General features: G+C 46.6%; 1 protein-coding gene across 1 annotated transcript in view; it reads right to left on the reverse strand.

The window, feature by feature from the left end:
- LOC119173513 (uncharacterized) overlaps window positions 1-26,202 on the reverse strand; it is a 273,757-nt gene that overhangs the window by 96,551 nt on the left and 151,004 nt on the right. Inside the window, exons 8-9 of the mRNA XM_037424309.2 lie at window positions 5,411-5,633; window positions 2,279-2,540 (exon numbers count right to left, since the gene is read on the reverse strand). Coding sequence (XP_037280206.1) covers window positions 2,279-2,540; window positions 5,411-5,633 — 485 coding nt within the window. The remainder of the gene's footprint in view (window positions 1-2,278; window positions 2,541-5,410; window positions 5,634-26,202) is intronic.

The raw sequence follows: 26,202 nt of genomic DNA on the forward strand, positions 1-26,202 counted from the left end.
AGGTTGCCTCGCACGATGGAGCCTGAGACTTCAAGAATATGACATTACTGTCATTTGCAAGTCCGGCAAGAAACACTCCGACGCCGACTGTCTCTCTCGTGCGCCTGTCGACCAACCACCACCCGACGACCCGGACGACTACTTCTTGGGAACGATTACTACCGACGACTTCGCTGAACGACAGCGGGCCGACCCGGAACTTAAGGCCCTAATAGAATACCTAGAAGGCACGACCGCCGAAGTCCTGAAGGTATTCAAGCGCGCACTTGCGTCGTTCTTCCTGCGAAACGGTCTTCTCTAAAAGAAAAAAATTTCACCGCTTCGAGCCAATTACCTCCTTGTGGAGCCTTCAGCTTTGCGACCAGAACTCCTGCAGGCCCTGCACGACGATCCGACAGCAGGGCACCTTGGTGTTTCTTGTACGCTCGCGAGGATACAAGAAACGTACTATTGGCCACGTCTTACCACCGACGTCACTCGTTATGTGAGGACATGCCGGGACTGTCAACGACACAAGACACCACCGACAAGGCCGGCGGGACTTCTGCAGCCAATTGAACCACCTCGCCGACCTTTCCAGCAGATTGATATGGACCTACTGGGGCCGTTCCCAACGTCGGCTTTCGGAAACAAATGGATCGTGGTAGCTACCGACTACCTCACCCGCTACGCCAAGACAAAAGCCCTGCCAAAAGGCAGTGCATCCGAGTTAGCTAAGTTCTTCGTCGAAAATATCGTCCTACGTCACGGCGCCCCGGAGGTCTTTACCACCGACAGAGGAACGGCATTTACTGCCGACTTAACTCAAGCGATCTTGGCATACAGCCAGACAAACCACCGCCGGACGACAGCGTACCACCCACAGACCAATGGCCTCACCGAGCGGCTTAACAAGACTATCGCCGACATGCTGTCAATGTACGTCGATGTCGACAAGATGTGGGATGCCATTCTTCCGTACGTGACCTTCGCATGCAACACGGCAGTGCAGGAGACGACGCAGATATCTCCATACAAATTGGTCTACAGAAGGAGCCCGGCAACGACGCTCGATGCCATGTTACCCAACGTCACCGACGAAGAGAGCCTCGATGTGAGTGAGTACTTTCAATGCGCCGAAGAAGCCCAAGAACTCGTGCGTCTCCGCATCAAGAATAAACAGACGACCGACAGCTCCCGTTACAATCTTCGACGACGCCTCGTGGAATATTAGCCCGGTGAACGTGTTTGGGTGAGGACGCCGACGTGGACTAAGTGAAAAGCTTCTGCGACGGTACTTCGGACCGTACAGGGGGGTTCGACGTCTCGGCCCACTTGATTACGAGGTTGTCCCCGATGGCATCTCAAACTCTCAACAACGCCGATCGAGACCTGAAGTCGTCCATGTCGCACGCCTCAAGCCGTTTCATGTGCGTTAACAAACTAAAACAGTGTTTTTGTATTATTATTGTATCGTAATTTATTCATTGTACTTTTTTGCATAATTGTTGTATTTTCATCTTTAGTTAAAGCATCGGGACGATGCCTTTTTCAGAGGGGGGCAATGCCACGTTCCATTTCCCAAGTTTTGTTATCGTCCTAAAACACTACACAATTCTCAGCTCAAACCGCGCCTGCAGTTTTTAAGAAGCTTCCGGACTGTAGTAGATCATTTCGATAAGATCACGCCCACTCTGCGAACGGTACAGATTATTCTGAAACCTACGCCACCGCCAGCGATAACGCTAGAACATTCGACGGCAAGAGTATAAACGCCGACGCGGTTCGCCGCTAGACGGTAGTTGATCGACGGCCGACGCTCCGTTCGCCGCTATAAGTCCAAGACTGCTACTGTAATCGGACTTTCCGTTTACCGGGCACAGGTTCGCCCAAATAAACAGTTAAATTCCAACACAAAGTCTCCTGTCTTCGGCCACATCACGACTCCGTGACACTATTGTGGTAAGAACAATACTAATTGTTATCTTGCTTAAATAATTAACTAATGAAGCTACAGAAAAAGTAACTACATTTTTAGAATCAGGAGAACAAACTAAGTAAGCATGCCAACTTTTGTCACATTTGGTTCAAAAATAATTGAGAGAGCCCTGAGACCCATGTTTCCCTTAAGTTCCGACTCCAGCAACACCCCCTAAAGAATTTTTTATTATTCCATGCTTTGGTGATCTGACCAATGTTGCACCCTAACTAGGTTTTTCTGTCCTTTGAGCAGTCACTCATGACATTTCGTCACTTTCTTTCAGGGATCATGCATAAAACGTTTTTTTGCCACAGTCACCTGATGCGGATCTTGGTGGTGTATGTGACCAGGTCATCGAGGTTGGCTGCCCAGCGTGTCTTAAGCTGGGCGAAAAACCCTTCCTGCAGGTAGGCTGCACCACGGAAGCGTGCCATGTCGTCAACGTAGAAGCGCCGCTCATTGCGATGACGCCGATAGGCGTAAGGTGCGTATAAATGCCGGCCAGGAAACTGCTTACGGTCAAAGTACACACCACAGCCCAGAATGCGCTGGTTGCCGGCCACCAGGGACATGGCTTCCCCTGCAATACAATGGGTGCTTAACCAGAGTGCTTTTTGCAACCAAGCTAGTGTTGCCGTCATCACAAATCCACTCAAAAGAACATAGATTCACTTTGTCACAACCAAAGCATCACTCCAAAAGTGCTTGGTAAGAAAGAAAACACATGTGGTGATGCTACCTAAGGACTTCTTTTTGGACGAGTTGGTGCTTACGTTGCATAGACAGTTGCACAAAATATATTTTGTGAAAAAAGGGGAAAAGAAAAGTGAAGCACTGTTACCAACAGTTCAAGAAACAAACAGGATAAAAAAAAATAAGAACACTTTATGCAAATGCGTAAAGAGCAACACATGACATAGAGCAACATGATCAAGATAATGTGTTGTTGAGAAAAAGCAGTTCTGGTGAATGCAAAGTTTTAGATGTGTCACTGACACAATCAGACCATGTATAATCACTGTGAAATGCAATTCGTCACTTTTCTTCTCTAAAATAAACTGTTGGTTCCAAATGAAATGCTACATAGAAGTGCGGCAGCTTGATCGAATCTCGATAATTCGAACTAAAAGGGGCGTTTCGGCAAATGTTTTACACAGATTGCCGAGCCGATAACTCACCTCACGAAAAGCATCGTCGAATTCAGGTGTTCAGAAGCAGCACAATATAAAACATTTCAGGAACTTAAACAACGCCTCTAGACACCGCCAATACTTGTGCATTTCGACGAGCACTCCAAAAGAGAAGTACACACCGAGGCAAGCAGCGTAGGACTCGAAGACGTCCTTGTGCAAAAGACTGATGGCGTGGAAAGGATAAACACTCTGACGCCGACTACCTGTCTCGTGCCCCCGTTGAACCACCGCTGCCTGGAGGCCTGGACGAGGACAGCGTCTTAGGAATGATAACTGCCGACGACTTCGCCGAGCAACAGCGAGCTGACTCGGAACTCAGAAGCCTTGTGGAATACCTTGAGGGTAACAGCACGACTGTTCCGAATGTTTTCAAGAGAAGAGTGGAGTCGTTCTTCTAGTGAAACGGAGTTTTCTTAAAGAAAACCTTTCGCCTCTTTGAGCCGAACACCCTCTCGTGGTTCCTTCAGCTGCGTGACCAGAAGTACTCGAAGCCCTACACGTCGACCTGACGGCTGGACACCTCGATGTTTCTCGCACGCTCGCAAGAATACAAGAAAAGTACTACTGGCCACGACTTTTCACTAATGTCACTCGCTACGTCAGGACCTGCTGCGAATGTCAACAACGAACGACACCGCTGACTAAGCCAGCCGGACTTTTCCAGCCCATCGAGCCACCTCGCCGGCTATTCCAGCAAATAGGCATGGACTTACTGTGGTCGTTCCCGACGTTGAATTCCGGGAACTAGTTGATCGTCGTAGCTACTGACTACCTCACACGCTATGCCGAAACAAAGGCCCTCCCCAAGGGCAGTGCCTCCAAGGTAGCAAGGTACTTCGTCAAGAACATTGTTCTGCATCACAGAGCTCCACAGGTCCTCGTTACTGATAGAGCTACAGCCTTTACGGCGGACCTAATTCAGGCAATCCTGAGGTAGAACTAGACAAGTCACCGCCGCACCACCGCTTACTATCCACAGAGCAACAGCCTCACCAAAAGTCTTAATTAGACTATCCCTGATATGCTGGCTATGTACGTCGACGTCGAGCACAAGAAGTTGGGTGAAATCCTTCCTTACGTGACCTTCGCATACAATACGGGCGTCCAAGAAAGAACGGAGATGACGCCGTACAAGTTGGTCTATGGAAGGAGCCCGGCAACGACGCTCGACGCTACGAAAAGAACCTCGACGTCATCACTTACCTTCAGCGCGCGGAAGAAGCTCGTCAACTCGCCCGCCTGCGCATCAAGAATCGACAGGCGACCGACAGCCGCAGTTACAATCTTCGACAAAGCTTCGTTTAGTACCAGCCCGGGGACCGTGTCTGGGTATGGACGCCGATACACTGATGTGAGCTCAGGGAAAAATTTCCATGAAGTTACTTTGAACCATACAAAGTAGTTCGACGTCTGGGCCCACTTGACTACAAGGTTCTTCCCGACGGCATTACGAACTATCAACGGCGCCGTGATCGACCTGAAGTCGTCCATGTCGTGTGCCTCAAGCCATTTCATGCGCGAACCTGAGGACTACATTTTGTAGTTGTTGCTGTACTTGTTTGTTGTCCTTATTATTGTACCTTCGTCTTTTGTTATGCATCAGGACGATGCCTTTTTCAGAGGGGGGCAATGCCACGTACCTTTCCTCAAGTTTTGTTTATCACCCCGTTACACTACGTTCAGTGCAAACCGCACCAGGATGTTCAACAAGCTTCAAGGCTTTAGTAGATTGTTTCGTTAAGATTACGCCCACTTCGGGAACGTCACAGATTATTCAGGAACCTACGTTGCCGCTAGCGATAATGCTAGAATATTCGATAGCAAGGGCATAAATGCCGACACGCTTCGCCGCTTGTCAGTTGATCGACGGCCGACGCTTCGTTCGCCGCTATCAGTGCAAGACTGCTACTGTAATCCGTTCCCAAGCACAAGTTCGTCTAAATGAACAGTTTGATCTCAACACACAGTCTCCTGTCATCGGCCATGTCACGACCCCGTGACACTATTATGTACGAAAATAAAGAAAATTTGGTTTCTCCAACCGAAATGAGGGTGCTCATATCATGTGGGTAAATGCAATACTTGCAAAATTTGTACAGTAGCATCTTGGTGACGTTTACAACAAATGTGCCAATTAAATCAAAATTCACACGGAAATAAGAAAGTTGGCATTGAAAGACTCCTTAACTTAAAATGAATATATTTCATGACTACACATGTCACATGTGTAGATGCTCCTCTAAGGCTCGAAACTCACCGATGATCTGGTCCTGCGTGAGTGAGCGGTCGGGCACTCGAAACTCTGCAAACAGTTCTTTCGGATCCACAGTTTGCAGGAACCCAGACAGGAAGTTGGCCAGCCGGACGGCCGAGCGTGCCTCATTCTCCAGATGCCAGTCCCGACCGTGTGCCACATCACCGGACAGCCGCAGCAACTCAGGCCTCTCCCGCCCGATTTCGGCACAGTTGGATGCTGTCACCTGCACCCACAAAGACTTTCTTTGGGCAAGCTATTTCATCCAGGCAGTCAGATGTAAATGACCTCACAGTGCTTGGTCAGAGGCAGGACAAGACCCACCCTGTTGTGGTGGTTTTGTGGTGCCAGCCCTTAGCACCATTATGTTGCTTGCGGAGCAAATCAGGTTCATGACCAAATAGTAGGCTTGTGCAAAAGTAAATTTAGTCAAACATTTTCAAACTGATTTGAAATAGTCTAGACAAAATATTATAAAAAAATGGGCAACTAAATTGCACAAAATTTTTTTTTCAGAAAGTGCACCAAGGCCTGTACAAATAACATTGTTTGTTTTAAAGAAAGTAGTGGCAACTTTGAATAGCAACAGGTCTAACTTTTGTAGAATGCAAATTATGACCTGGGAAATATGTTACATTTTAAAATTTAGTATACTTGGAGCATACAAGCTGTCTTTAAACTTAAAGAATTATGGTTCGATGGGGAGGTAATCTGTTCATTTAACTTTGAAGTTGAGCTTCATTGCAGAGTAGATTTTCCCTAGGTAGGCGTTTTCACGGTTTAGCACACCTATGCTGCAGTGAAACTACCTTTACAAAAAGTTACACGCTAACTGATACACATCTATTCATTCATTCTGAATATTTTGAAATTTACAATAACTTAAATTTAAATCGAAGCAAATTTGAATGTTGTTATATTCATCAGAATATTCACAAAAGCCTACAAAATGTGATTGCCCAGAAATTAAGCTGTTTTGTAGCAGCTTTGGCACAGTAAAAAGGGGGTTTCGGAGCTGGTTTGGAGCACCAATAGGTGTGTTTTGTAACTGTGCATGTTAATGTTAGGTTTGGAGCGGCTATCTAGGGTCAAATACCATCATTAATCGAACACCTAAATACATACAAGTATCTAGGAGCCCATTTATTTTCCGATTTAACATGGTCTCTTCAAATAACACACATTACTAAAGAAGCAAACCTTGGCTGTATAAGCGGAAACCTTCATCTAGCTGCTACTGCTGTTAAACTACTCGCTTATCAGACACCAATCAGACCAAACCTTGAATACGCATGCGCTCTTCGAAACCCTCATCAGAGTAACAATGCTAAAACACATGAAACTGTGCAAAACCAGGAAGCAAGGTTCATCTTTTCATATTATTTATACCAGTCAAGCGTAACCGAATTTGAATCTCGTGCTAACCTCGTTACCCTTTCATCAACCACTGTATAGCTCAACTGTGCCTGTTTTTGAAGTTACATCATGCATCATCTCGTACTCCCACTATCAAGCCAGCCCATTGTCATTCAGAGTGCATCAACCACGGGAAAGCTTTGTACCGACCAACTGCTCATACCACTGCGCACCTTTCATCCTTCTTTTTGTCAAGACCGTGCAAGATTGGAATGTCCTTCCTCCTGACGTTGTGCAGCATTGTGTCTGCTTCAAAAGAGACACGATGTTTGTTTTTTTTCTTGCCTTGCACATGAAGACTGTACAGATTTCACGCACTCGACAAAATACAAAAGTATCACAAAATACAATGAAGAACTGTCAGCTCGGAACTGACTATTGGTCAATACTGTGGCATTCGCACCAATGGTTCAATGCTCACAGTCCACTTTGGTACATCCTCTTGTCCCTTCACACGCTGATTTGCAGAAATACTGTCAAATCTTGTAATTGCCGAAAATTTCAGAGCCCATCCCAGCCCAGCCCAGCCCAGCCCAGCCCAGACATCCATCTCCATCTATCTAGTCGCTTACGTCCGGTTGCCCTCGTGATTGGGCGAACCAAAATTAGTATAAGAGGACAAAATAATTTCATGAATATGACACAATAGTCAAGACATGAATGCCTTCATAGTCCCGTCGCATACACCGTCAAACACCTTTTACTAGACAGTGGCACAAACCTGCGGGTGGGTATGTGCCACTGGCATGCGGGTATGTGCCACAGGTGAGTGACACATGAAATCTACCCAGCAACGACGAGAACACATAGGAGTAGTTTTAACACGTGAGCGAACGAGGCGCCTGGTAGGGGGGCGCTCTCGATTCCCACAGGTCTCAGGAGGAATCGAACCCTAGCATTATACATGGCAATCAAGCATTCTACCACAAAGCCACACCAGGTCTCAGAACTATTTTTCAAAGAGACCCTAATGTTTGTGAAACTTTAATTGTTGCCGCGCCGGCTATCCAATTACATCATGATAACATATGCATTCCTATAATACAGTCGTGACGTTAAGTTAACGTCACTTGTAGTTAGGTGCTATGCGCTGAAGTCGATTTATGTAAGAGTGTTCAGGGCTACCATTCTTGCGAGCATCAGCGCTTTATATCAGCTTATCGCTTCTAGTGTTGCAATACTCAAGTTCCTCGTTGGCATCATCATGAAAGTGCAAAAAAACTTAATATACAAACATCTGCAAGGTGTGCCTGTGCCTGCAAGATTTGTACATATATTTACTATCATTTATTTCATGACGTGTCGCGATATAAAAATTGCAACATGGTCACCTTCCCAATGCATGCTTCGCATAACGCCGATTATTAAGGTACGCAGGATATTCCGGTTTATATTTTGAAAAACTGTTGCGGCAACCTAAATGGCGAACTTGTCGGCGGAGCCTTTAAGTCAATATAAAAAAAAACCCACAACTTTCCAGAACAAACAGGTGTATTCCTGCTGATTAGCAGAAGCATAAAACAAAACTGCATTCTGTAACTGTTTTGCTCCCAGGAAAGTTATGTGTTCTGATTTCTTTAGAAATGCCGGCATGCTCGTGCTTGCTAAGAAAAAAATGAAAATTAAAAATTAAACAACCATATCACATGCAAATTTTTCTCAAAAGCGCTCCATATGTTTACCGATCGGCCCCATCCTGAGATATCGCGTCATTCTCGCAGGCACACCACTCTGCAACGACTCTTTTACAATAAAACCATATGGCACAGAAGGAAGAAGAAAGAAAAAAATATTGCAACGCGTGATTTTCAGTACACTGTATTCTCGTTGACACATGTATCTACAGACGTAATAACTTCACTTGCAAGTCTTGCATAATTGTAATACATCAGCTTTTTTTTTTTTTTTTTTTCAAGTATTCATTGTACATTCGAAAATAACCAATTGAAGTGTATTTTGCTTTTTCCAATGGATGGCAGCTGATCTAGCAGAAAAGAAATAAATCTTTTATTGCATGTAAAAGTTTCAATACGTGCACAATTTACGCTACACGAGCTCGATAATCTATACAATGAAGAAAATTAGCAAATTACTATACCTTATGCAGCCAATGCATGTTCAGACCATATATCTTACTTTATAAGCACCCTTGAGTGACCCCAGGAGGCTACGTAACTCTCATTGATAATCTTAGCATCGCTGGCGTCGTCTGGCGGACATACACCTGCGGAGGATTCCCCTTCAAAGAAGGCTCAATGGTTAATAGCAGCGCCCCTCTCTCTATCAATGAATTTTATACGTGCACATTCTAGGCACTATAATACGGGACAGACTTCGCGCACCGGCTATTAGGGGACAAGGGAAGGGGGGTGCTACCGCCGTGTCCCCCTCGTGTGCATGCCTATGCTAACAAATGTACCTATACAGCCGAGCCCGACTATATCGAACCCGTTTATACCAAATTATCTCGTATATCGAACAATTCCTAAACAAGGTAAGTTTACATTGAGAATATATAGCAAAACTTACTGCTTTATCGAACGAAAATAGCAACGACAACTGATATATCAAACTCCATGTGCCTCAAAAGTGCCCCAGCAAGTTGGCTTTCCCACCCTAGAAAAAGTTGGTTAGACCAGGTTGTCTGCGGGCGAACACCCCCTTCCAAGAAATTATCCTGGCCCGCTCGCAGCGGTTACAGCCAATCAGAGGCCGTCGTGCTTTCTCCGAGGCGCGGAGGCGGTAGAAGTGAGCGCCATTTTTTCTTTATGCTTGTGTGCCTGCTGCTGCCGATTTAGCGTGGTCTGTGGTGTTGCCTGTTGGTGTTCTGTGAACTGTATTGGCGCGCTGTCATCATGGCTTGCGCAAAGAGACGAAATTTGCCGTTCGCCACGAAGCTCGAAATCATCAATCGGGTTAAGCGGGGTGAAAAGAAGTCCGACTTCGTCGCCGCGTACAAAATTCCAAGGAGCACCTTGAGTACTATCCTGAAGAACAAGGCAGACATCAGGGCCAAGTCGGACAAAAGGCCAGGTGCCCGTGGAGCCCGATGTAGGCGTGCTGCTGTGTACGAAGATGTTGAAGCGGCCGTTTACAAGTGGTTTGTGGACGTTCGGTCGCGAAACATCCCGGTGTCTGGCCCTATGATCAAGCAGAAAGCCAAGGACCTTGCTTTTCTGCTTGGCAGGAATGTTTTCCAAGGCGGTTCAGGCTGGCTTCAGTGGTTCAAAGAACGGCATGACATCATTAGAAAAGCTGTTACAGGTGAAAGCAAAGCGGCAGACCTGGACAGCGTAGAAAAATGGCTTGAGGAAAACTGGCGAGATATTCCAGCAAGATATAGAGCCCAAGATATTTTCAATGCGGCTGAAACCGCTCTATTTTGGCAAATGTTGCCAAGCAAGACACTTGCGTGTCGTGGCGACAAGACAAGCCGCGGCAAGGCAAACAAAGCTCGTGTGTCCTTGCTGTTTCCAGCTAATTTAGACGGATCGAAAAAGCTTCGACCTCTGGTTATCGGGAAAAGCACAGCACCACAATGTTTTCGAAATGTGCTGTCGCTTCCAGTTACCTTCCAAGCAAACTCAAAAGCGTGGATGACCGGGGAGCTTTTCAGCAGATGGCTATCGTCGTGGAATGATGATTTGGTAGGCGAAAATCGCAAGGTGTGCCTGCTCGTGGACAATTGTTCATCGCACCACTGCAGTACGACCTTCAGCAACATCGAGTTGCATTTTTTGCCCCCGAACACGTCTGTAGTGCAACCACTGGATCAAGGCGTTATACGCCTAATGAAAGCCGGCTATCGGAAGCGCCTGGTGGAGAGGCTGCTGCAGAACCTTAGTGTCGGCAGGGAGCTTAAGGGGAGATGCGGGTCGAAAAATCGCGTTTTTTGCGAAAATTTCCACTTTTGAGATATTGCTGCTAAAATCACTTTTGATCATTCAACTATCATTTCCCCAAAGGTCATAGCTGAATTCAAACGAGAAAGTGGTAAAAAGTCGATCTGCGCTAGTGAAGGTAGCTGCCGAAGTCGCGAATTCACGCATCCGACGGCTATTTTTGAAAATCCGCCACTCGGCAACACGATGACGTCCGCCATCGGGGTTTGTTCGGTGGTGTAGATCAAGGCTCCTTCTAGTGTACAGGCGTCCCCCTAGTTTCGTATTTTAGTGAGGAATTTCACAAAACAGTCGTTTCCAAGTCGGTTTGCAGCCAAGCTGCAGCCGCTTCGCGCATCTCTACCGGTCACATGGTACGCTACCGAGGCCGCCATTGGCTACATCTGATCGGCCTCGCTCGCTGAGCGCTTGCGACGATCGGCACTTGCCGTGCGTTTCTATGTTTTTCCGAGTTCACCATGGATAACTCGAAGAAGCGAGACTTCCGAGCACGAAAGTTTGCAAGCAAGAACAAGTACCAAGGGCGTCGACGTAAACCGAAGCGCAAAGCAGCGGTAGAAGAATGCGAGCCGCGGGCCACTAGGCCTAATCAAGGCAGCGGGGATACGGCGGCTTGCGGGAACTTTGACGAAATCGACGCCGCGATCAAGTTCATCAGCGCATCAGAAAAAAAGATTGAACAGTTCGAAAGCGAAAGAACGAAGAGTGTTTGTGGCTCTGTGAGCGGAGTATTTTGTGACATCGGCGCACTGACATCGATGGTAAGCCGTGCTGTTTGTCCAACATGCCACACCGCTGGACTCGTCGTTCGCGACACCGCAAGTAAACGTAAGGGCCTCTCTTCGTTCCTCGAGCTGCACTGTGATAACAGTGAGTGTCCTGAGTCAGTGGTTTCTGCCGCGCATAGTTCGCGGCGTGTTCTGCCGGAAAGACAGCCCACCGATGCCGGTGATGACTGGAGCTACCGAAGCGGCAGCTCGCGCGACAGCTTCGCTGTCAATGTGAAGGTAGTTGTGGCTGCGCGTGCAATAGGCATTGGGCATGAACAGCTGTCGCGTTTTTGCGCTATTCTTGGACTGCCAATACCTATGCATCATAAGACTTTTATTGCAATCGGCAAAAAAGTTCATGCTGCAGCTACCAAAGCTGTGCAAGAAAACCTGGCGAAAGCGCGGATGATAACTAAAGAGAAAGTGGATGGGGCTGATGTTGCTGTCATGTATGATGGCACATGGCAAAAAAGAGGGCACAAGAGCCACAATGGCATCGGCACTGCTGTGTCTGTGGACACTGGTTTGTGCCTAGATTTTGAAGTGCTATCGAATTACTGCCTTGCCTGTAGCCGGCACCAGGACTTGGGTGATGAGGAAGAAATATGGCAAGCATTCCACACACCTGTCTGCGAAAAAAATACAGAGTGCTCCTCTCATGCCATGGAGACTGAGGCAGCTTTGCGCATATGGGGCAGGACATCCTCATACACAACACCATTGCGCTTCACCAAGTTCCTCAGTGATGGGGACAGCAAAGCTTATACCGCTGTCGCTGAGGCCAAGGTATATGGTGAAGCTGTTGTGGACAAGGAGGAGTGCACAAACCATGTGGCCAAGCGTCTAGGCACTGCACTTCGGAAACTGCCAACAAGACTTCCACGAGGGGAAAAGCTGACAGATGGCACAATTCAGAAGCTGCAGAACTATTACCGTATTGCAATCACAAACAACAGAGGTGATATTCTGAAAATGCATCGTGCCATCTGGGCCTCATATTTCCATTCATCATCGAGCAACACAGCAGGCAGCCACCGATACTGTCCAGAAGGAGCGACTTCCTGGTGCAAGCATAGGCGAGCTGAAGCGCTTGGGGAGGCCCCACCCGACCACACACCAATCTTGACCAAGGCTCAAGGATTGGCTGTGCTTCCCATTTACAAGCGGCTCACAGATGAAAAGTTGCTGTTGCGTTGTATCCAAGGGAAGACCCAAAACGCTGCAGAATCTTTGAACAGCAAAATCTGGCTGTTGTGTCCGAAGACTAAGTTTGCCTCCCGGACAACAGTGGAAACTGCAGCTGCTATGGCCGTGTTGTGGTTCAATAAAGGACATTCAAGCTTTGAACACGTGCTAGAGGAGCTTGGTGTAGTCCCACCAGATCAACTGATCACCCTGGGCCGATCCCGCGACCAGAGGAGAATCGAAAGAATGTCTGCGTGTGAAACAGCCGAGGCAAGGGCCCATCGGCGGAACGTGGCAAAGAAAGCGCGCCTTGATGACTCCCTTCTCAAGCGGCGAGAAGGATCCACATATGGAGCAGGACAATTTTAGGTGCTCTAGCTGTGTCCCTTCTATGATATCACCAAGTTTTGTGCAAATCGCACTGTGTAATCATGAGTAAACATATTTACAACTTTCAAATGCATTTTTCTCGATTTCCATTTTGAGGTAATTCTCTCATCTTGTGCACAATATTTTTTAGGCATAAAATAGTCCTATCTTGATGAAATTTTGCACAGAGCTTAATCAGCCACTCTAGAATACAAGTATCTACTTTAGGTTGCATTATACATCACAGATTTTTTGTTACACAACTTGATACACTGATAGAGAGATGTAAAATATGCATTTAGTACTTTTAATTTTTTTTTTTTAATGTAGCAAATAAATTTTCTGTTTGAGGTACTTTTCTGTATTGTACTGCTCAAGTGCAGCAGAATGAGCCATTTTGCAATTCTGTGTGAAAATTTTTAGTAAGCTTTATTATGTGCACAAAAAACACTATATTTTGATATCAAAGTTGTAGTAACTCCGGAACTACTATAGCTATCAAACAAATAATTGCAGTTATGAAATCAGCACTGCAAGCTTTACTAACACCTAAAATTTCAAGGAGCTGGGTTATGAAATAAAAAAAAACCTTTTTCGAGTAGCATCTCCCCTTAAGATAGACTTGCTCGGAGCTACAGTCAAACCTCAATATATCGAACACGGATATATCGAATTATTGCCTATATCAAACGGTTTCTATATCATGTGGGAAATCGCATGCATTATTGATTTTTTATTTCGCACAAAGTTTGACATATAATGGATATATCGAACTCAGCCACCCCGAACCGCCCGCGCTCCATTGACAGGCGGCGAGCTTTCCCGCAACTCTCGAAAGTAGCAGTAGAGCGGCGAGCGTTTACGAATGCTGCACACACCGATGGCGCCGAGAGCGCCACTTTAACGTAGCGGCGTACACGCGCCGCAGCCTTGCAGCTTGCAGTCGTTGCAGTCTCTATGGTGTCGACGGCACACTGCGCACTTGTTGCAAGCTCCTCTCCCGTAGCATCGGCCAACGCCTCCTCTAGAAAGATGCCTGCCGCATGAAAAGAAAAACAGCTGCCACACCCTTTCTCTCCTTTGTTTTAAAATGTTCTCGGTCGCTAGCGTCACCTGTGGCGCACGGTGCAACAACGCAACACTTTGCATAGCCTCCGAAACAGTGGTGCAAAGTTGCAGGTCTCGAACAACTCTCGACTGACGCGCCCCTATGGGCCACAGATGAAAAACGCTTAGCTGGTACCGCCCGCCGCCGTGATGATAGTGTCGGTCGCGAGTGCCACCGCGCGGAGCTTGTTTAAAACTGAAGGCAGGCCAACTCCACTGGGAGCGCGAGCCATTCCTCAGGCATCTTTCTAGAGGAGGCGTTGCATCGGCAGGCATCGGTCGTTGTGCTCGCAGTGTTCGTGCGTTCGGCGTGTAGTGATGGCTGCAAATGTTCGTGCGTGTAGTGATGTTCGTGCGTGTAGTGATGGCTGCAAATGCGAAGAAACGGAAGACCCTGACTTTTGCTACAAAACTGGAAGCAATACAGCGCTTCAAGAATGGCGAGAAGTCGAGCGTCGCGGATGAGTTACGCATACCAAAGAGCACATTGAGTACCCTGCTCAAAAACAAAAGCGACATAAAGGCCAAGGCCGAGAAGAGCCAGCACTCGGGCGCGCAGTGTGTACGCAAAGTTGCTTTTGAAGATGTTGAGAAGTCGCTCCACAAGTGGTTCATCGATGCAAGGGCCTGAAATATTCCTGTATCAGGACCGATGTTGCAGCAGAAGGCAAAGAACTTTGCATTCATTCTCGGCGCCGAGGATTTCAGTGCTAGTAGCGGTTGGCTGCAACGTTTCAAGGCTCGCTTCAACATTGTCGGGAAGACTGTGTCGGGAGAGAGTGAGCACGCCAATCACGAAGAAATTCAGAAGTGGCTTGATCACGAGTGGCCCAAAGTTCTCACCAAGTATGAGCCGAAGCAGATCTTTAATGCTGACGAGACGGGCCTACTCTGGCAAATGCTTCTGCGGCAAACGCTGGACACTTGCGGGGACAAATGCCCTGGAAGCAAGCGAAGCAAGGCCCGTGTGGCGGTCCTATTGGCTGCCAATATGGATGGAAGTACGAAGCTGTGGCCACTTGTAATTGGCAAGTTTAAACCCCCGAGGTGCATGCGGAACTGCCCCAATAATCCGGTGACTTATGCCTGGAACAAGAAGGCGTGGATGACGAGGGATATTTTCCTCAAGTGGCTGAAGGCGTGGGATTCTGACCTGGCGCGTCAAGGACGGAAGGTATGCCTTATTGTCGATAATTGCACGGCACACCACACCGACGCCCAGCTGAGCAACATCGAAGTGGTATTTCTGCCGCCTAACACTACTTCGAAGCTCCAACTGTTGGACCAGGGTATTATCCGCACATTTAAGTCTAACTACAAGCGTCGGCTGATCGACATTCTGCTTGTAAAACCCCGGATGGGCCAAGATCTGAAGATCGATCTTTTGGGAGCCATCCAAATGCTCAAAGCATCGTGGGAAAACGTCAAGCAGTCAACAATAGCCAACTGCTTTCGGCATGCGAGCTTTGGTCGCACTGACGAGGAATCAGTGGAAGAATCCGAGGAAGCTGGGTTGGCATGCGCATATGAAGAAAGCGAGCTCGCCGAAACGTGGAGCAAGCTGGAGAGCTTTGTAGGTGCCGAGCCGCAAAGCATGTGCATCGAAGACTTCGTTGGAGGTGATGACATCACTGGTACAACGGCGGAGCTCACAGATGTGGAGATTGTCGCCGAAGCTACTGCTGAGCAGCCAAATGAAGACTCTGCCGAGGTGGATCCCGCAAGCGCAGATGGTGCCCCGCTCCCGACATCAGCTGAGGTCGTAGCTGCCTTGGCCCTTGTGCGCCGCCACTGCAGCGCGATTGAAGGCACCGGCCTATCACTTATGGATCGCCTGGACTATATTGAGGACGCAGTTGTCAAACACGCCATGGCCAACAAAAAGCAGGCTACTCTTTCTCAATATTTTAAACCAACACAACAAATACTGTGTTTCAATCTTCAAGTGAGTATTTACTGCACCACGCTTGAATGGTTCGTTGGTTGTTTTCAGCAAGCTGTTGACGCATTTTTTTCATGATTTTTTTTGTATCGAATTCTGGATATATCGAACTATTTCGCGATCGCCACACCGTTCCATATATCGAGGTTCGACTGTATTTCTATGTTGAGTAGATCGTGGGCCGATGTCAAGAAGGAGACTGTTGTAGCCGGCGAGCAAGGCGACGCTGGACTCAGTTGGTGGCGAAGGTTTAATGTGATAAGCAAGCGGCTCGCATGCCAATATAAGTACAGGCACATGACGTAGCCTGTGACATCAGTACGGCGCGTCATACGTTGGCTACTACAACTGCTTTAGGCACGCCTGTTTCCGCATGCCTGGCGATGACACCCCAAATTCTGACAGCACTGAAGACACCGCAGGTGTTTCCGCTGCAGTTTGGAACGAGCTGGCAGAGTTCCCGGCTGCTATTGACGGATCGACATTTGACGAGTTCGTCAGTGCGGACGATGATGTCCCATCATGGGCCAATTACAGGATGAGGATTACATTGCAGACACTGTGCCAAACGCGAGCCAAAGCGACAGCAATATGGAAATCGACGACGGCCCATTGCCTACATCCTCCAAAGTGATTAGAGCATTTGCGTTGGTCCGGCACTATTGCTTGAATGTGGAAGGTTGCGGCCTCAGCTGCTCCGACTCGTTGGAACACGTGGAGGCGCGAGTGCTGTCCCAGGCAGCGAAGTCGTTGACACAGAAAAAAATCCGGGACTATTTTGTTCCACAATAGGGCACGCAAGTAAGCCACCATATTAATAAAGTACTTTTTTTCTAGTTTGTCATGTGCCTTTGTGTCAAAACCTATGCCGGGCCTATATCGAATTATGCCATATATCGAACTAATAAACATTTTTTGGCAAGTTCGATACACCCGGGTTCGACTGTATTCTGCTTCATACATCAGGTGAAACAATGTGAAAGCTATGCAGGAAGTTCGGCCAGAACCACCTGTGACTTCCCGCATCTCGCGCTTAGCTTTCATCGTTAAAACGCTCGTGCGAGACGGGCACAAATGCGCCTGCAGAACGTCGCGAAAGGCTACAAGTAAAACATCAAGAAATAAGAACTAAAACAAGCCGTATAACAGCGCGTTTTTATCTCCAGCGCACAAAGCAGAAAGAAAACAATAAATCACGTCTCAGATGCAAAAATAATCATACTTTTATTAGTGCGAACGCATTCATTGCAAGAATTCTCTCTAGCCTCCACAGCGTCGCACTTGATGTAGGAAACAGAGGATAGGAAAAGACAATCGTAGAACACATGAACATGGGCTCAGAGGTGTGGCTGTTATGTGGGTGCCGTCATAATCCTAACTTATGATTTTCAAATATGCACAACTCCCTTTTTCTCGCCCTCCTACTAAGTACGACGCTGAGCTCGATTGTGCTGCTACTTGATAATTTGTGTGTTCGTGCCATTACGTTGCATTTGGAAATCTGCTCTTGGCAAAAATGAAAAATTTCCTAAAGCAAACACTTCGTTAGAGCTTAGTTTGCCATGATTTAGGCAGTAGCCCAAAGACGTTGAAAGCAAGATGGGAAACAGCATGAACCAAATTATGGATTATCCCATGTCATCCCATATAGGTGGTCCACGTAATTCTCATAAAAAGTTTTAGAAAAACCATGGGCTCTAGGAGCTTCTAACTCCTCTATACGTATTAGTGTAAATCATCTGTTCAACTGATCACCAACAAAAGGCACTTTATTTAGGTAACCCTTTTATTGTGGTAGTAGATAGTGAAATTTAGAAAATAACCTCAGGATCCTCAGGTTACCTTGTGCTGAAATGGGCCTGGCTGTTTTTGTAGGGTAAGCTACATTGGCTGAGGTTGAGCATTTTCGCGTAGCAAAAAAAAAAAAATGACGTGCTCGGGCGACGCTACATCAAGCCAGTGCCAAGGTTGCTACATCAAAAAAAAAAAAAAAAAGGTTAGTGGAGATGCCTGTGCACTCAAATGGTTCAAAGCGTTTGGTTGATGTCATGTTCAATCCTTATTCCATGGACGTGAGTGAGTCAGAGAGAGTGTGTGTTTGTGTATGTGCATGCGTACCTGGGTGTGTTTACGCTTCAGTGAAACGACGCCGGTTTCACTCTGCCAGCTGTCACTGGGGTACCTTTCGTCGTGTCGTTGAAACGACGGCTACAGTTGGAGGATAGTAGGTAAAAGACGCCGTCTGCGTTTATCCTTCCTCCTTAGTTTTCATCGGCCTATTTCCGCCGCCTCGCACGACATACAAGACAAACGCGAGGCGACGCTGACTGTACTTGCGCGAACAATTTTCTCGCTTTTTGCAAGCGTTGATGAGAGGCGTCGTCTGGTGTCCTTTTTCGAACTATTGCGAGGAGGGAGTGGAACCGCCACCATAACACATACTTGGATACTAGAAACACAAAGGAGTGCAACGCTGTAAAGTGATCAAAAATTGAACACGTACTTCTTCAAGTACAGCACAATTACGTTCACTGTCTGCATGCAACCAAAAACAAAGAAATCTTTAATAAAAATTAAAAATAATTGGAGCAGCATATAAAAAAATTGGATCTCAGCATTGCTTTCTGTATACATTTACCTACATTGTGCAAAAAGAATGTGAAAAAGAATGTGTGAAAAGAAAAAAACCTAGGACAGCTCTAGCTGTCCTAGGTCTATTATTACAGAAGAAGCAAACAAGGAAAGTGGTAGAAATCTGTGTTCTGAGAAAATTGGAAAGAAAATTGTCAAAACTTTCTTTTGCCATTTCAAGTGAAAAATACTATGGCACGCATACTTTTAGTCAGTTAATATGCACCACAAATATAATCAGAATGATTGTTAGCATGGGCATGTCGTTTGTATCAAGTTCTGCTGCAAGTTGTCGCTTTGTGCTCATCTGCCGGCAAGGCCACTTTACGGTACAGACATCGATGAGCGACGGCGCGCGTCACCCGCGATCCGTCGTACGACAGCGATGTTTTCGGGCTTGTCCAAATTGAGTTACAAGTAGGTGTTGCAGACCGAACTCATGCACTCGCTCATCAATTTCGAGGCTGCAAGAGCAGCAAAGTGTTAGTTTCCTGAAATATGTCGCGCAAGGTTGCCAAAGAGAAGAACGAGAAGAGACAGAAAGAGCGTCAACTCACAACTAAGTTTATTTTCACGAAGCACTCACAATATATAGGCTCTTGGAGGACATGCGCAGACCATTTCATTCACCGCACATCCAAGCATGAACATTTTGATGATGTAATAAACGATTATTGCAATCATAATATCTGAAAGCCAGCAACAAACAGATATGTCTGATGTTAAGACGTCGAAAAAAAAAAAAAACACACCCAAGCCTGCCCAAAAAATGCGAGGAAAAAACAGCAAAAAAGGACTGACAGACACTTCGTAGCAACCATCTACAGTATATCTCGATCCAACAGTTGGAATTCACTATTATGCAACAAAACTGAAGGTATGCTGATGCACGAGTCACCTTTCTTCCATATGTGAAAGCCTTCGAGTAACTCCCGAGCCAGCCCCTCCCGGCTCCTTCCAAGTAGTCGCGTGTGATAGAACTGCGGCGTGCAGCCACAAGCAGCACAGTGGAAGGGCAAATGAGACCCTGTTCTATTCTTAATTGATAAAGAATGCTCCCTTAAACGGTCATTTGTACAGCGCCCTGTCTGGCCTATATAGACCTTGCCACAGCTCAGGGGAACTTCATAAACAGTGCCCACAGCACAACGCAGGAAGAGCTTTGCATGCTTCTTATTGCACACCGCCTTGGCACCTCTTGAAGAAATACGGGCACAGAGCCCTGAAAGCTTGATGCGAGCAGAGAAAACCACCGGCACATGGTGCCGATTTGCAACCCTTTTCAGGTTGTGGGAGATTTTGTGCATGTATGGTATAACATGCGGTCTTTTCCTCTGCCCTTGCAATGGCTCTGGCCTCCTGCGTTCCCCTTTCAACCTCTGAAGCTTCAGACACACTAAGACAGAATAAGAAAACCCAGTTGCAGTGAGCCACGATAACTGACAGGAAAAACTATCAAACACTGTGTGCTGGCATGACTTGGAGCGCAGAACGAAAACACATAGCAGCTATAGACATCTTCCCCACTTTAGAATGTGCAGAATCATGAAAGAAGTCCTTTTCTCGTTCTAGGGCTGAAGTTCCAACAGACATGACCCTCGCCCAAAGTCAGGTTAATATCTAAAAACTGCAAGCTTTCGTCAATGGGCAGTTCATAGGCAAAAAGCAAGCCTTTTCTATGTTGTCGGAACAGGTCTAAAATCAAATCTACCTCGCTAGAGTGCGTTACAGGGTTAGTAGAAGTTTACACCACGAGGAGCTGTTTATGAAGTTCCCCTGAGCTGTGGCAAGGTCTATATGGGCCAGAAGGGGCACTGTGCAAATGATCGTTTAAGGGAGCATTGTTTATCAATTAAGAATGGAACAGGGTCTCATTTGCCCTTCCAATGTGCTGCTTGTGGCTGCACGCCGCAGTTCGATCGCATGTGACTACTTGGAAGGAGCTGGGATGCGCTGGCGTGGGAGTTACTCAAACCCTTTCACATAAAGAAGAAAGGTGACTCGTGTGTCAGCGTACCTTCAGTTTTGTTGCATAACAGTGAATTCCAACTGTTGGATCGAGATATACTGTAGATGGTTGCTACGAAGTGTCTGTCAGTCCTTTTTTGCTGTTTTTTCCTCGCATTTTTTTGCGCAAGCTTGGGTGTTTTTTTTTTTTTTTTTTCGACATCTTAACAATAGGCATATCTGTTTGTTGCTGGTTTCCAGATATCATGATTGCAATAATCGTTTATTACATCATCAAAATGTTCATGCCTGCATCTGCAGTGAATGAAATGGTCTGTGCATGTCCTCGAAGAGCCTATATATTGTGAGTGCTCCAGGAAAATAAACTTAGTTGTGAGTTGGCGCTCTTTCTGTCTCTTCTCGTTCTTCCCTTTGGCAACTTTGATGATGATGTTGGATGTTTTATGGCGCAAGGGCCGATTCACGGCCAAAGAGCGCCAGTTCATCTTACTAAAAATATGGACAATGATTGTGATAAGTGGCTGTATAAGGGCCATAAAATTCCTCGCAGTAAGGCGGGTAAAAACATACAAATAATAAAATCATGACCATGCCGTGGAAGGTGTGTGTGGTGTGAACAGATGACAAAAGTTGGTGTTAATAAAAGACGATGGTGGATATGTATGACATTAGCACAAGTGCCTCGCTCGTTCAAACCCTTGCGTCCAAGGGCCGTGAGGCATGTGCTTTCTTGTGTAGCCACCGCAGCAAAAACCTCTCTGGAGAGGTCATGCTACGGTATGCCCGGGTATATGACATGAAAGCTGTGAATTTCTTTTAAAAACGCTAACAATGATTTATGACTAAAAAGTGGTTCCCTACCGACAAACATTGCAGGGTGTGAAGGTATATGTTGTCGGTAGAGTAATGGAAAATGTTGTTTTCTTAGAGTTTCTAAGTGTTTACACTGGATTAGTATGTGAAGGAATGTTAGTGTTTCACCACATTTGTCGCACAATGGTGGATCGTCACTAGACAAAAGATGTGTGTGTGTTGCGTATGTGTGTCCTATCCTGAGTCTCGTTAGTATTACCTCTGTATAACGCGATTTTGATACTGGCAGCCAATGACCAAGGTGTGGCTTAATAATGTGTAGTTTGTTTTGTGTGTGTGTATCCCACTTGCTCTGCCAGAAGTCTCTGATGGTTCGTTTGAGAGACGGCTTAAGATCAAGGGCCGGGATTAATATGGGTGTAAGCGCGGTGCCCTCGTGGACGGATGCAGCAAGTTGATCCGCCATCACGTTGCCTTGAATCTCACGATGCCCTGGCACCCAGCACACTACAACATGTTGGTTGAGTGTGTAAAGTGTGCATAAAATAGAGTAAAGTGAGATGAGGACAGGGTTTTTTTGTTTTCTAAGACTGTGCAGAGCCGTTACCACACTAAGGGAGTCTGTATAAATTACTGCTTTTTGTATTTGTAATTGTTTGATGTGTTTAGCTGCCACCAGTATCGCGTAAGCTTCCGCTGTGAAGATACTTGTGCGTGGATGTAGAGGGCCAGCATCCGAAAAGGATGGGCCGACAGCAGCGTAGGACACAGAGGAGTTAGTCTTGGAGGCATCTGTGAAGAACTCAGGACGTGTGTATTTGTGTTGAAGTTCCAGAAAGTATGTTCGGATATGGGCAATAGGTGCATGTTTTGTAACCTCTAGGAAAGACACATCGCAGTCTATAGTCTGCCACTGCCATGGTGGCGGGTATGCTACAGGAGCCATTAAACAGTGTTCGAGTGACACTCCAGTGTCCTCAGCTAGACCCTTCAGGCGAACTGAGAAGGGCTGCCTCATTGAAGGCCTGTTTTGAAACAGAGTTGAGCTTGACAAATCATTAATTGTGGAGTATGAGGGGTGCTGCTTGTCTGCTTTCACCTTAAGGAAGTAAACAAAGGACATGTAGGTTCTTTGCAGATGAAGCGACCACCCATTTGACTCAACGTAAAGGCTTTCTACGGGGCTGGTGCGAAAAGCACCCGTAGAAAGGCGGATGCCCAAATGGTGCACGGGGTCCAGCATCTTCAAGGCACTTTGAGTAGCAGACTGATAGACAACGGCCCCATAATCTAAGCGGGTGCGAATGAGGCTTCTATAGAGGTTCATGAGGCATTGCCTATCACTACCCCAAGTAGTACGTGACAACACTTTTAAAACATTAATGACTTTTAAACATTTTGTTTTTAGATACTTGATGTACGGCACGAAGGTCAACTTGTTGTCCAAGATTAGGCCTAAGAATTTATGCTCGGCTTTGACGGACAGACGTTGCCCGTTCAGTCGAATGTCAGGTTCCGAGTGCATGCCTCTCTTTCGAGAGAACAAAACACACGTGCTTTTTTGTGGGTTAAGTAGAAATCCGTTTTCATCTGCCCATTTGGAGATCTTATTTAAACCCAGCTGAACCTGCCGCTCACACATGGCCAAGTTGCATGACTTGAAGCCAAGCTGAAAGTCGTCGACATATGTACAATAGAACATATTGCGGGGAATGGACAAGTGCAAAGAGTTCATTTTGATAATAAAAAGTGTGCAACTAAGCACGCCACCTTGTGGCACGCCTGTTTCCTGGACAAATGTTTGGGAAAGCACACTGCCCAGACGGACACGGAATGTCCGCTTTGACAGGTAACTTTCGATTATATGAAACATTCTTCCGCGCACACCAAGGTGAGACAGGTCTCTTAGAATGCCGAACCGCCATGTTGTATCATACGCCTTTTTGATATCTAGGAACACAGAGAGAAAATATTGTTTATGGACGAAGGCGTCTCTGATCTGTGCCTCGATACGAACAAGGTGGTCTGTGGTGGATCTACCTTCTCGAAACCCGCACTGAAAAGGGTCGAACAAATTATTTGTTTCAAGGAAATGTACAAGTCGGCAGTTTATCATTTTTTCGAAGACTTTGCACAAGCAGCTTGTAAGTGCTATAGGCCTATAACTCGAGGGTAAAGAAGGGTCCTTGCCCTCTTTCAAAATGGGAATAACAATAGCCTCTTTCCAGGAGGTAGGAATAGTGCCAGAAGACCAAATAGCATTGTACAAACAAAGTAAGGTTTTACGGGTTTTGTTTGGTAGGTTTTTTAACATTTCATACATCACACGGTCAGAACCTGGGGCAGAAGTATAGCAGGAGTTTAGAGACATTTGCAGCTCAGCTAGACTGAAAGCTTGGTTATATGCCTCGGATCTAGTGCATTTGTGTTCAAGTTTCTGCTTTTCTATTCTTGTTCTGTATTTTTGGAAAGTGTCAGTATAGTGAGATGAGCTGGACACCTGTTCGAAGTGTGCACCGAGGAAGTTTGCCTGATCTTCCAAGGTATCACCCCGAGTGTCCACGAGTGGAAGTGTGTGTACTTGTTTTCCTGCTATCCTACCGACCATGTTCCAGACTTTAGCCTCCTGTGTGTATGAATTGATCCCTGACAAAAACTTCTGCCAGCTTTCTCTTCTGGCCTGCCGACGCGTTCTCCTGCCTTGAGACTTTATTTTCTTGAAGGTGTCAAGATTTTCGGCTGTCGGTGAGTTCCGAAGCAGCCTCCAAGCTCTGTTTTGCTGTTTGCGCGCGTTTCGGCATTCAGAGTTCCACCATGGCACACGCCGTTTTCCTGGGTGCCCATTTGTTTGTGGGATGCATTTTGTTGCAGCATCAATCAAAAAAGCTGTGACGTAGTCGACAGCAACATCAATGCTTAAAGTACCTATGTCACTCCAATCTATACTAGCGATGGTATGAAACCGTTCCCAGTCGGCTCTGTTTATGAGCCATTTGGGAACACGGGGTGTACACCCAGTTGTTGTAGTTGTGCTCAAAACTACGGGAAAGTGGTCACTTCCGTACAGATTACTGACGACTTTCCACTGGAGTAGAGGCACAAGAGATGGAGACACTATGCTTAGGTCTATGGTGGAGTAGGTGTTATGTGCGAGATTATAATAGGTTGGTTCTTTTCTATTTAGGAGACATGCGTTCGACGAGAGAAGGAATTGTTCAATCAGTCGACCTCGCGCGTCGCAACGAGAGTCTCCCCATAGCCTGCTATGCGCATTGAAGTCTCCAAGGAGAACATAAGGCTCCGGAAGTTCATCAATTAAAGAGTGTAAATCACGTTTTTGCAGCTGATAGCTAGGAGGGATGTAAAGAGTGCAGATTGTGATTAGTTTATCAAAAAGAACCGCTCGAACAGCCACTGCCTCAAGGGATGTTTGGAGTTGTAAGTGTGTGCATGCAATTCCTTGATTCACTATAATGGCAACACCTCCGGATGATGTCATGGCATCATCACGGTCCTTTCGGAAAATAACGTATTTACGAAGAAAATTTGTGTGTTTTGAGTTAAGGTGTGTTTCTTGTACACACAGCACTTTTGGTGAGTGTTCGTGTAGGAGTTCTTGGATGTCGTCAAGGTTTCTGAGAAGGCCCCTGACGTTCCATTGTATAATTTGAGTGTTCATGGTGAATGTAAAATAATGCTGTGTGTACGAAAAGCGAGTGGCTGTTTAGACGGGGAGTTTGAGTTCACTTAACAGGGCCGTCACCAGGCCCTGTTATTTGCTTTTTTGTTTTCTTGGCGCGCTCCAAGGAGCCACGCCGCTCTTTCGGCACCAAGGGTGCCGACGTATCCATTGCCTCCTCGGAGGCACTGGATGCCCGCACGTGCGGGCTGTTAGTTTGGATTTTGGGCCTCGCCTGGTGAGGGGAGGCCTTGAGACCCGAAGACTCTGGAGTCTCCGGTCTCTGTTTGGGGGTAGACGGTGTAGCCTGAGCTACAGCCGCCTTGGGGGCAGGTGCCACAGCCGACGGCTCGCTCTGCGCAGGCCGAAGGGGTGGCGAGGGCTGGTGCGGCGTTGCCCCCTGACGCGCCGCATCAGCATATGTTGCGCTGTAAAATGGCGATACTCTTCGTCTTGCTTCTTTGAATGTGATGTTTTCTTTGACTTTAAGAGTGATTATTTCGTTTTCTTTCTTCCAGTTAGGACACAAACGCGAATACGCGGCGTGTTCTCCGTCACAATTCACGCAGTGAGGCGTAGTAACACAGTTATCAGACGGGTGGCCGTGGCTACCACATCTTGCACAAGTTTCCTGACCTCGGCAGTTCTGCGAGCCATGACCAAATCGATGACATTTATAACACCGTCTTGGATTGGGAATGTAGGGACGGACAGAGAGTTTGATGTATCCTGTGTCTATAGATGAAGGCAGTGTGCTAGATGCGAAGGTGAGTATTAAATGTTTGGTAGGTATTTCTTTGTTTTCTCGTCTGATGACGATTCGTTTCACATCTGTGACATTTTGCTCTTTCCACCCTTCAAGCAGTTCCTGTTCAGACATTTCAAGAAGGTCTGCTTCTGAGACAACTCCGCGTGAGGTGTTCATTGATCTATGGGGTGAAATAGATACTGGGATATTACCGAATGCTACGAGGCTGCCAAGTTTTTCATAGTGGTGTTTTTCAGGCAGCTCA

The sequence above is a fragment of the Rhipicephalus microplus genome, chromosome 5 (genome assembly GCF_043290135.1).
Source record: "Rhipicephalus microplus isolate Deutch F79 chromosome 5, USDA_Rmic, whole genome shotgun sequence".
Lineage (NCBI taxonomy): Eukaryota > Metazoa > Arthropoda > Arachnida > Ixodida > Ixodidae > Rhipicephalus > Rhipicephalus microplus.